This window comes from Carcharhinus amblyrhynchos, chromosome 29 (assembly GCF_965287045.1).
Source record: "Carcharhinus amblyrhynchos chromosome 29, sCarAmb.v2.hapA, whole genome shotgun sequence".
NCBI lineage: Eukaryota > Metazoa > Chordata > Chondrichthyes > Carcharhiniformes > Carcharhinidae > Carcharhinus > Carcharhinus amblyrhynchos.
In genome coordinates this window covers 5,671,907-5,684,702 of record NC_137352.1, presented here as the reverse complement: position 1 = coordinate 5,684,702, position 12,796 = coordinate 5,671,907, and the positions used below count along the sequence as shown (strand labels likewise).

Below are 12,796 nucleotides of genomic sequence, written 5' to 3'. Positions count from 1 at the left end.
TGCCCGGCTGTCTGTCTGTCTCCCTGCCCGGCTGTCTGTCTGTCTCCCTGCCCGGCTGTCTGTCTGTCTCCCTGCCCGGCTGTCTGTCTGTCTCCCTGCCCGGCTGTCTGTCTGTCTCCCTGCCCGGCTGTCTGTCTGTCTCCCTGCCCGGCTGTCTGTCTGTCTCCCTGCCCGGCTGTCTGTCTGTCTCCCTGCCCGGCTGTCTGTCTGTCTCCCTGCCCGGCTGCCTGCCTGTCTCCCTGCCCGGCTGCCTGCCTGTCTCCCTGCCCGGCTGCCTGCCTGTCTCCCTGCCCGGCTGCCTGCCTGTCTCCCTGCCCGGCTGCCTGCCTGTCTCCCTGCCCGGCTGCCTGCCTGTCTCCCTGCCCGGCTGCCTGCCTGTCTCCCTGCCCGGCTGCCTGCCTGTCTCCCTGCCCGGCTGCCTGCCTGTCTCCCTGCCCGGCTGCCTGCCTGTCTCCCTGCCCGGCTGCCTGCCTGTCTCCCTGCCCGGCTGCCTGCCTGTCTCCCTGCCCGGCTGTCACCACCTGTGCCTGAGCTGCTGGATTTCTAAGCCGTGCTGACTCTTCCAAACCCCTTATGTTTTCCTAAACCTCCAGTTATAACCACCTTTAATGGTTGATTCCAGCATCTTCCCCATCACAGACATCAAACTCATCAGCCTAGAGATTCCAGTTTTTTTAACCTTCCTTCTCGAGTAAAGAGCCACACTCGCCACTCTGATGGAACCTTCTCAGAATTTGGCGAATTTTGGAAAATTAATGCAAAAGCATCAATTACCTCACTTGCCGTTTGTTTTAAGACCCTTGAACGAAGTCCATCTGAACCCAAAGACCTGCCAGCGGCAGCTCCCTCAGTTTGTTCAGACTCACTTCTCTAGTGATTTTAATGTCACCAAGCGCCCCCCCCCTCTCCCCTCCACCTCCTGATTTACTGGAATGTTTTTTGTATTCTCTATCACAAAGACAGAAGCAAAATATCTGTTCATTTTATCTGCCTTTTATACATTATGAACTATTAACTCCCCCATTGTCACTCTCTAGACGACCAAATTTACTTACTCTTTACCTTTTTACATCCCGATAGAAATTCTTACACTTTACATTTTTAGCTAGCTTCCTCTCGTACTCTAATTTCTTTCTACTGATTCACCTTTCAGTCGTTCTCTGCCACTCTTTATATTCTCACCAAACATCTGACCTGCCACACAGCTTTATGCATTTATATATTTTTTTCCTTGAATTTTTTTAGTTAACCATGGATGGTGGGTCCATCCCTGAGAATTTATCTTTACTTTAGGAATATACTTAATCTGAGTATTCTGAAATATTTTCTTAAATGTCTGCCACTGCGCCTCAATCAATATGAGGGCACAACCTCAGGCTAAAGGGATGATCCTTTAAAACAGAGATGAGGAGGAATTTCTTCAGCCAGAGAGTGGTGAATCTGTGGAACTCTTTGCCACAGAAGGCTGTGGAGGCCGGGTCATTGAATGTCTTTGAGACAGAGATAGATAGGTTCTTGATTAATAAGGGGATCAGGGGTTATGGGTAAAAGGCAAGAGAATGGGAATGAGAAAAATATCAGCCATGATTGAATGGCGGAGTAGACTCGATGGGCCGAGTGGCCTAATTCTGCTCATACGTCTTATGGTCTTATGATATATCCACTAGTCCAGTATCTCAATTCATGTCAGCTAGCACAGCTTTCATGGTTACCCTTTTTAAGTTTAAAATACTTGACTTTGACCCACTCTTTTCCCTTTCAAATTAGAAATAAAATTCAATGATATTGTGGTCACTGTTATCTAGAGCTGCCTTTACTCTGAGGTCATTAATTAACCTGTTATATTACACAATACCAAGTCAACCTGTTCTCTGGTTTGTTCCAGAATGTGTAGCTCTATGAAACTATCTCAAACATTCTACGAACTCTACATTCAGGCTACTACTGTCAATCTGATTTTTCCAGTTTAAATACTGATTAAAATCACACATTATTGCCATCCCTTTATCACAAAACCCCAATATTTCTTCTTGCACACTTTTGTCCTACACTGTGATTTCCATTAGAGGGCCTGGAGGCCACTCCCACTAGTGACTTCTTCCCCTGACTATTCCTCATTTCCACCCAAACTGAGTAGGGTAAGATGCTCCTTTGGGGAGCTGGTGCAGACTCGATGGGCTGAATGGCCTCTTTCTGCACTGTGGGGATCCTATGGAATCTCTAACTATTGCATCAATGCCACCCTTAATTAACAGTCCTACCCCTCCGCCTTTACCAAGCTTCCTGTTCTTCTTGAATGTGATATAACCCTCAACGTTCAGGACCCAATCCTAGCCCCACAGCCAGGTCTCTGTAATAGCTATCAGACCATTATTTCAATGTGTGCTATTAATTAATTTACTTTATTATGAATGCTGCGCACATTCAGATACAGGGCCTTATATTTTATCTCCTTGTTATCTTTGTAACATCTACTCCTGACGTTGGTGCATCCTTAAATATTTTTCTCTCTCTCTTTGCCATTCTCTGCCCTCATGTCTCCTGGATTGTGTCTACCCTTTGATTTGTTACACCTACCTAAGCTTGATCCTTCAATGTCCTTGGTTACTTTAAAGCCCTCTCAACTTCCCTAGATATATGGCTCGGTAGACCACTGGTCCCGGTACACTTTAAATGGAGATCTGACTTTTCCCCATCACGAATGTCAGTGAGCCATGAACCAGACCCCACTTTCATACTAGGCAGCACGACGGCACCATGGTTTGTACTGCTGCCTCACAGCGCCAGGGACCTGGGTTCAGTTCCTGGCTCAGGTCACTGACTGTGCAGAGTCTGCATGTTCTCCCCGTGTCTGTGTGGGTTTCTTCCGGGTGCTCCGGTTTCGTTCCACAGCCTGAAAGACGTGCTGGTTAGGTCCATTGACCCAAACAGGTGCCAGAATGTGGCAACTAGAGGAATTTCGCAGTAACTTCATTGCAGTGTTAATTGTGAATAAATAAACTTTAACTTTAACTTTCTCCCACTCCAGTCTCTGTCCCACACATTCATTTCTCTAATCTGATTTCTCCTATGCCAATTTGTAAGTGGCACTTGTTGCCTCTGAGGTTCTGTTTCTTAATTTGGTGCCTAGCTCTTCACACTAACGATGCAGAACTCCTTTCTTGTCCTGCCTATATCATTGCTACCCATGTGGAACATGGCAACTGGATCCATAGAACCATACAGTGCAGATGTATAGGGCAGCACAGTGGAATAGTGGTTAGCACTGCTATCTCTCAGACCAGGGACCAAGTTCAGTTCCTGGCTTGGGTCACTGTCTGTGCTGACTCTGCACATTCTCCCTGTGTCTGCATGGGTTTTCTCTGGGTACTCCCGTTCCTGCCCACAGTTTGAAAGACGTACTGATTAGGTGCATTGGCCACGCTAAATTCTCCCTCTGTGTACCCAAACAGGTACCGGAGTGTGGTGGCTAGGGGAATTTCAAAGTGACTTCGTTGTAGTGTGAATGTAAGCCCATTTATGACAAATAAACTTTATGGAGGACATTCAGCCCATCAAGTCTGGACTGACTCTCCAAAAGAAGATCTTACCAGGCCCACTCCTTCCCCATAACCCCATGCATTTACCAGGGCTAATTCCCTTAATCTACACATCTTGGGACATTAACAGGCAGTTTAGCATGGCCAATCCACCTAACCTGCACATCTTTGGACTGTGGGAGGAAACCAGAGCACCTGGAGGAAACCCGCACAGACATGGGGAGAACGTGCAGGCTCCGCAAGGACAGTGACCCAACCCAGGAATTGAACCTGAGCCCCAGGTGCTGTGAGGCAACAGTGCTGACCACTGGCTGACCCAATTCTCCCCCTCCCAGTGCAAGGTTCACTCCAGCCGGGGACAAATGCCCCGAAGGAGAAAAACAAATTCACAAATCCAATTCTTAAATGTTTAATCATTTCAAGCACCGTTTCTCTGTGTTTTGCCCTAACAGGATGATGTCAACGAGAGACCTGAGGCTGTTGAACTCTTTGGCAGGTTGTTGAAGACTCCGGATGGACCCAGCTGCACGGAGACTCAGAGCTTCGTTCAGTTTGTCTCCTGGTTCATGAATTCAAATATATAAATATCGATAGCCGTGAATGATGTACGAATCTTGTGACGTGCCATTAGCTTGTCGAACTCCACCTTGTATCGGTCATCCAAAAGATGTGTAGTATTGTCGGGTAGAAAGTGGCGTTTGTGTTAGTTTGGTATTTTGCAGTCTTGGTAGACCGTACTTCTGTAACAGTGGCTGGACGTGTACGTGGATGTGAGTGCGTGTGCGCGTGTGAGGGCAAACACACGAGTAGCTGAAGATGAGTGGAACTCTTACACTCAGCCCTTCACCCAGCTAATGTTTCAATAGTGATGTCTCTGTGTTCTGTAGAGTGTATTTAATAATGATATATAACACTATGAATTAGTTGCTGTGTTCGCTCATTATAAAGTCACTTCCACTCAATCAAAGAGCTGGTGTGAGAGGCACTATTGTAAAAAAAAATAACAAATGAGACTGTTAGTGATATCCACAATAATAAAGGACAGAGTTGCTAAACTGGGAATGAATTGGGAGCTGTGTGTCTTGTTTGGGACTGGGTTAGATCACGGGTATCAGCATCAATCAATCTAAAAGGTCCAATTTCACAAAGAGACATTCATCCAATAATTCAACTGTGAATCTAGACCAATCTAAAGCATGTAGTCCAAGTAATAATTACAGTTTCTTACAGAGGAGTTAAGAGCAGGAGTAGGTAAATACAGCCCTTTGGGGCTGGTCTGCCACTCGGATCAGACCGTGGCTGATCTCTCCCTGGTCTCCAATCCACCTCCTCCACCTGTTCCCCATGTCCCCAATCCCTTTCTCTATTAGAAATATATCTATCTCGCTCTTGAAACCGTTCAATGATTCAGACTTCACCGCGCTATGGGGCAGCGAGTTCCACAATCCCTGTCGTCTCCACAGCAGGTACATTCGGATAGTCAGGCAGGAAGGGAGCAGACATTGTACATTTGGGCCTGTGTCTGTGGGAGTTTGCACGTTCTCCCCGTGGTTGCGTGGGTTTCCTCCGGGTACTCCGGTTTCCTCCCACATCCCCAAAGATGTGCTTTTAGGCTGATTGATTGGGTACTAAATTGTCCCTAAATTGGACCTCCCTGATCCTGGCACATTAGGCATAGACTAAAATCATGAATAGGACACTGAGACAGTGGGACGGCGGCGCGGGCTCGTTGGGCCGAAGGGCCTGTTTCCCGTGCTGTGTTGTTCTTTGTTCTTTGTTCTTTGTACAACTGGCCAGTCAAAGGTTCGCTGTGTTTCTTTCTTAGATTTGTTAAGGAACCAAGATAGAACTCCAGGACATCTTTGACCTTCCCAGGACAAGTATCCAAAAATAAAGAAAACGCTCACAGCTCGGTTACCAGCGTTAGTGAACATGGGTTAATGCACACATTGGAATTTTATATTTAACACGGGGGACAGCTCTGTTAGGGTGAGCTTGGCGTTTATTAGAATGTCATGCATAGCTGAGTGGGCAGCTCTCTCGTTCCTTGGTGTCAGTGGTTTATGGTTCGAGACTCATTTGCAGAATCTGAGGCCAGCACTCTCGTGAGGAAGTGCTGCGATGTCCGAGGACCCATCTGCCCCCTGCTGTGGGCTGAAAAGATTGCAGGGCAGATTTTGGAGAAACGAAGGGTAGTTTTCCCCAGTGTCCCAGCCAATATATTTATCCCTCCCTCAACATCACCAAAACAGACCATTTGGCCCTTATCTTACTGCTGGGACTTGTGCTTATTTGCTGAGGTGACTAAAGGCACTATATAAATACAAATCTTTTTGTTCTTTCCTGTCTCCTCTATCGACACAAACTCTGTGCTTCTAGTATTGAGTCAGTGTAGTTGGAAACAGTTGGATTGTTACAACATTCCACCAGCTTCATTAACAATATAGCAATGACCTGTGACCTCCTGTTAACACACTCTGCTATTTTACCTTTATGCCACCATTAGCACATTCTACGGTCCATAACACTGCTATTGTCACTTTTTATCTTATACCCTGAACAGGTTTGTGTAATCTCTCCCTGCTCACACCTATCACAGGATCTCTACAATGCAGAAGGAGGCCATTCAGCCCATCAAGTGAGCACCAACAACAATCCCACCCAGGCCCTGACCCCATAACCCCATATATTTATCCCACTAATCCCTCTAACCAATGCACCTGGGGATACCAAGGAGCAATTTAGCATAGCCAAAGCACGTAGCCTGCACATCTTTGGACTGTTGGAGGAAACTGGAGCACCCGAAGGAAACCTGCAGAGACACAGGGAGAATGTGCAGACTCCACACGGACACAAACCAGGAATCGAACCCAGGTCCCTGGAGCTGTGAGGCAGCAGTGCTAACCACTGAGCCACCATGTTGCTTTATTCTGGCCTTCTATTTTGTTCCACCTCCTCTTAAACAGTATATAAGCCGTGACATCTCCCTCTCTCTTTAACACTGGTGAAGAGTCACACGGACTTGAAACGTTAACTCTGTTTCTCTCTCCACAGATGCTGCCAGACCTGCTGGGTTTTTCCAGCACTTTCTGATTTTATTTCAGACTTCCGGCATCTGTAGTATTTTGCTTTTATCTGTAGCTGTTGAAGGCACGTGTGGAAATGAGACATTGTGGATTATTATAAAACTGGGTTGTTGGGAGTGAAGGGGAAACTGGATCTGAGGAGGAAGCCAGGGATAAACTGTGTGGGTTCCCATTCTGTCACAAACTGTGTGAGTGTAAAAGGTAGAACTTAATACAAATAAAACTGGAACCAAAAATGGGCTAAGTTAAGTAAATGGCGTCAAAATATCAAAAGATAGTGTTTAGAGATTTTGGGCCTTTTAGTTGTTTAATTGGTCCAATCATAGAGCCATAAAGCTTTACGGCACAGAAAGTGGCCACTCGGCCCATCATGTCTACACTGGCCATCCGTCACCTGTTGATTCTAATCCTATTTTCCAGCACTTGGTCCATAGCCGTGTATGCTATGACATTTTAAGTACTCATCTAAATGCTTCCTAAATGCAGGGTTCCCATATCTATCACCCTTTCAGGCAGTAAGTTCCAGATTCCCACCAACTTCTGAGTGAAAAAGCTTTTCCTCAAATTCACCTCTAAATCTTCTGCCCCTTAAAATCTCTGCCCCCTGGTTATTGACCCCTCTCCAGAGGGGAAACATTCCTTCCTATCCACCTCTCATAATTTTGTACACCTCGATCAGGTCCCCCCTCAGCCTTCTCTGTTGTGAGGAGAACAATCCCACCCTCACCAGCCTCTCCTCCTATTCCAGCTCAGGCAATGTCCTGTTGAATCTCCTCCGCTCCCTCTCCAGTCTAATCATAACCTCCTTATAGTGTGCTGATCAGATCTGCACACACTACTCTAGCTGAGGCCTAACAAGTATTTTATACAGTTCTGTCATAATCTCCCTGGTCTTATGTTCTATGCCTTGGCCAATAAAGGCAACTATCCCCTATGCCTCCTTAACCATCTTATCAACCTGACCTGCTGCCTTCAGGAATCTTTGGACATGAACCCCATGGTCTTCTGCACTTCCTAGCATCCTACTCTTCATTGTATATTCCCATGGATTATTAGTCCTCCCAAACTGTATCATCTCACACTTGTCAGGGCAATTTAGCACACTTATTCTGCCCATCTGACCAGCCTGTCTATATGGTCACTGCAGTCAACTGAGCCAGTGGAACACTACTCTCTATCCTAACCCATGCTGCGGATATTTTATCCTGCTTTTGATTCTGGTTGTAACTTGTTCTAAGCAGTGGATCAGCTAAACTCGAATGCTCAATCATTTATAGAAACCACTTGTCACTGTCTCATTAATAACTAACCTCAGTAATAATGCAGAGAATGTTAATCAGCAGCAGAGAGTGATGAGCACCCCTATTCTGCCAAGGGATCTCTGCTGTGAAACACTTACCTGTCTGTCTGCTGTCTCGCTGACCTGCTCTGAATTTCCCACACCTTCAGTTTGTAAGATTTTGACCCATCATCTTTCTTTTAGAATCTTTGCTCATTTCCAGCTTTAACTCTCTGAGTGCTTCCCATGTCATTGGGCCATTGGAATTTCTGAGGAAATCCTGTGTTTTCCCCATTCCTCTGCCGAGTAAAACTTCCTGGTGTAGGAGCTAAGCTAGCGAGGAGTGTTGGGTGGCCCAGTGGTTAGCACGGCTGCCTCACAACGTCAGGGACCTGGGTTTGATTCCCAGCTTGGATCACTGTGTGGAGTTTGCACATTCTCCCTGTGTCTGTGTGGGTTTCCTCCGGGTACTCTTGTTTCCTCCCACAGTCCAAAGATGTGCAGGTTAGGTGCACTGGCTGTGCTAAATTGCCCCTTAGTATCAGAGGGTCTAGCTAGGGTAAATACTCTGGGTTGTGGGGATAGAGTCTAGGTGGGATTGTGGTCGGTGCAGACTTGATGGGCCGAATGGCCTCATTCGGCACTGTAGAACATAGAACATAGAACATTACAGCGCAGAACAGGCCCTTCGGCCCACGATGTTGCGCCGACCAATTACAAAACAAAGACCCACTAACCTAAACCAATCCCTTCTCGTCCATAAACCTATCCACGGATCTCTTAAACACCCCCAAACTAGGCGCATTTACAACTGCAGCAGGCAGGGCATTCCAATCCCTCACCACCCTCTGGGTAAAGAACCTACCCCTGACATCTGTCCTATAACTACCACCCCTTAATTTAAAGCCATGCCTCCTCGTGCTAGATTTCTCCATCAGAGGAAAAAGGCTATCACTATCCACCCTATCTAAACCTCTAATCATCTTATATGTTTCAATAAGATCCCCTCTTAGCCGCCTTCTTTCCAGCGAAAACAACCCCAAATCCCTCAGCCTCTCCTCATAGGACCTCCCCTCCATACCAGGCAACATCCTGGTAAACCTCCTTTGCACCCTCTCCAAAGCCTCCACATCCTTCCTGTAATGTGGGGACCAGAACTGCACACAGTACTCCAAGTGCGGCCGCACCAGAGTTGTGTACAGTTGCAACATGACGCTGCGACTCCTAAATTCAATCCCCCTACCAATAAACGTCAAGACACCGTATGCCTTCTTAACAACCTTATCTACTTGACTCCCAACTTTCAGGGATCTATGTACACATACACCTAGATCCCTCTGCTCATCCACACTATTCAAAGTCCTCCCGTTAGCCCTATACTCGACACATCTGTTATTCCTACCAAAGTGAATTACCTCACACTTCTCCGCATTAAACTCCATCCGCCACCTCTCGGCCCAGCTCTGCAACTGCAACCTGTCTAAGTCTTAGGATTCTATGATGCTAAATCCAGGTGAAGCCAATGCACTGGGCTTTGGGAGTGACGGGAATACTCAATGTGAATGGGACAATGTTCTGTAACCACGTCTGGAGCCTTCATCATCTGTCACAGGAGTGGGAGTGGGGCTTGTTTTTAATCCTTTCTCACACTGTTGGCATCCCTTGCATTTATTGCCCTTCTCCAGTTGGTCTCGGAATGTGATGGGCCACCTTCTCGAACCATTGCAGTTATTCTTTCAGACAATAGCAGTTTGGCTTTCTTTGTGACTGGTAACGTGCACACCTGAGAGGAACAAGAAACTTTGGATCTGTGGTTCCCAAAACTGTCCCCCAGTTGGGAATTTTCTTTACCTCTGATCTCTTGGCACAGTGGTTAGCACTGGTGCCTCACAACGCCAGGGACTTGGGTTCAATTCCAGCCCCGGGTCACTGACTGTGTGGAGTTTGCACATTCTCCCTGTATCCGTCTGGTGCTCCAATTTCCTCCCACACACCAAAGATGTTCAGGTTGGGTGGATTGGCTCTATTGAATTGCCCCCTTATGCCCCAAGATGTGTAGGTTTAGGGGGATCAGCCATGATAAATGTCTGGGGATAGGGAGGAGGGGCGGGCCTGGGTGGGATGCTGTTTCGGAGAGTCAGTGTAGACTTGATGGGCCGGATAGCCTCCCTCTGCACTGTAGGGATTCTATAGATAGAATCTATGATCCTATATCTGGGCCTGTTGTAAACTCATTGTTAGAGATTAATCACTGTGACAGGTCAATAACTCTGATATGGTATCCAAGATGGTAGAAGGAGAACACGTTGAACCTTGGTCATTTTTCAATATTTTTATGTCTATTCTTCAAAGTTCTTTAATACAATCAAGCCACGAAGAGTGAGTCACCTCAGGACTTGACCAAGTAAGGACATCAGGCAGCAGTGGGGTTTTAATGACAATTTGACAGCTTTGTGGTCGCATTTACTGAAAACAGCATTTTATTTCCAAATACTTTTAAATTTAAATTTTTTAAGTTTCTGATGCAGGAAGTCAGACCCTCTGGATTGCTCTCCCAGTAACATAACCGCGACGCTAAAACCAGGTCCACAGTCGAAAGATAATCAGGCTGTCTCAAATGTTGGACTCTACCCACAGAAACCTGGGGATGGGCAGGAAGGTGTGTGCAACGCAAATTCAGCAAAGTGGGATTAAGTGGGGCTGGGCAAGTCTGGGGTGAGGTGCATTGAAACAGTGGACCGCGCAAGGCTCCTCACTCCATGAAGAGATAGGCAAATAACAAATGGGTGCAGTTAGCCACTTATCTCAATTTAAGACAAGAAACATAGTAAGTTGTGCTAAAGCAGCTAAAGTGCACAGGAGATAGAGGGGACTGAATTAGAGTTGTTAGGAGGCCATCTACTTGAGAACTTGAATCACTGAATTAAACTCAATTTGATGTGTATGCCATTCACCTCTGAAACATTCATCAACTGAGTGTCATATTTTAGGTTGAATAGTGAATTAGTAATAGTGAATGGTGAAGTAAAGGCTTATTTATTATTGTCACAAATAAGGCTTACATTAACACTGCAATGAACTTACTGTGAAAATTCCCCCTAGCCGCCGCACGTTCGGGTACACTGAGGGAGAATTTAGCATGGCCAATGCACCTAACCAGCACATCTTTCAGACTGAGAGGGGAATCCGGAGCATCCAGGGGAAACCCACACAGACATGGGGAGAATGAGCAAACTCCACATAGACAGTGATCCAAGCTGGGAATCGAACCCGGGTCCCTGGTGCTGTGAGGCAGCAGTGCTAACCACTGTGGCACCGTGTCGTACTGTAGTAATGCGGGATGTTCAACCATCAACACAATGTGACATCAGAGGAAACCAAAACTTCCAGATGGGAAAACATCACCACCCAATCACCACAGAATAAGGTACGTCGCTTCTACCCAATCAGCTCTGCACTCCTGCAGAAAGGCAACACACTAAGCTCACTGATTGGTGTATACAAGATTACTGTTTAGATCGTACACCATGAGGTGGCACAGTGGTCAGCACAGCTGCCTCATAACGCCAGGGACCTGGGTTCAATTCCCAGCTCAGGTCACTGTCTGTGCAGAGTTTGTACATTGTCCCCGTGTTTGTGTGGGTTTCCTCTGAGTGCTCCAGTTTCCACCCACTTTCCAAAGATGTGTGGAGTAGGTGGATTGGCCATGCTAAATTGCCCCTTAGTGTCAGGGGGTTAGCAGGGTAAATATGTGCAGATACGAGGATGGAGCCTGCGTAGGATTGTTGTTGGTGCAGGCTTGATGGGCCAAGTGGCCTCTTTCTGCACTATAGGATTCTATGATCTTGAATACCATCCACAGACCTCCCATGCCAACTCCAAGTGTACATGACGAGTGAAGGAATGAAGACGCCACCTGCACTTATAAAATCCCTTTCACAACCTCGGAACATCCCAACTTATTTTACAGACCATTTTGGCATGTCCGCATTGTTATGTAAAGAACCTGGGAGCCAATTTACACACAGGCAGATCCCACTGACAGCAGAGAGACAACTGGCTGATCTTATGACATTACTTAAGAGATTAATTTTACTTGTACGTCCTCAGCTCTTTGAGCAGTACCATGGCATGGGGTGGGGTGGGATGGGGGGATTCACTGGCCACATATAAAGGGGGTGTCCTGTCCCTGTCCCCGTGCATTCCTGCGTGTTTTCCACATGGTCGTTACTGACAGATCCTGAGTTTTTCATCCCAAGACGGACAAAATTCAACCTCTAAAGATCACCAAAATGCTGGGTTGAGCGGACAGAGCTACAACAACAGCCTGCATTTACACAGCACCTAGTAAAATGTCCCAAGCTGCTTCACAGGGAAACTGACACTAAGTCACATAAGGAGATGCCAGAGCAAAAGCTTGATCAAAGAGGAACGTCATAAAACAAACTGATTGTCAGACAAGAGTTTATCTTGTGCTGTGGGAGGTGTGTGACTCTAACCTTACCTAGGCACAAGAGGCACAGTGATTGGCACCGCTGCCTCACATCTCCAGGGACCCAGGTTCGATTCCCAGCTTTGGATGACTGTCTCTGTGGAGTTTGCACATTCTCCCCGTGTCTGCATGGGTTTCCTTTGGGTGCTCCAGTTTCCTCCCATAGTCCAAAAGATGTGCAGGTTAGGGTGCATTGGCCATGCTAAATTCTCCCTCAGTGTACCCAAACAGGCACCAGAGTGTGGCAACTAGGGGATTTTCACAGTAACGTCATTGCAGCGTTAATGTAAGCCTACAATAAATAAACTTTACACTCTGACCATATTAGCAGACACACTGGAAGGTACAGGGAGGTGAAACCTCTTTATGAGTGAGATCTGAACTGGGATTCTTCAAACTT

The 12,796-nt window shown here is 46.7% G+C and overlaps 1 protein-coding gene across 1 annotated transcript in view; it reads left to right on the top strand.

Moving 5' to 3' along the window:
- Positions 1 to 12,796, top strand: part of fxyd6 (FXYD domain containing ion transport regulator 6) — an 80,679-nt gene that overhangs the window by 49,166 nt on the left and 18,717 nt on the right. The window contains exons 9-10 of the mRNA XM_080214558.1: positions 3,992 to 4,089; positions 10,433 to 10,563. Coding sequence (XP_080070684.1) covers positions 3,992 to 4,089; positions 10,433 to 10,563 — 229 coding nt within the window. The remainder of the gene's footprint in view (positions 1 to 3,991; positions 4,090 to 10,432; positions 10,564 to 12,796) is intronic.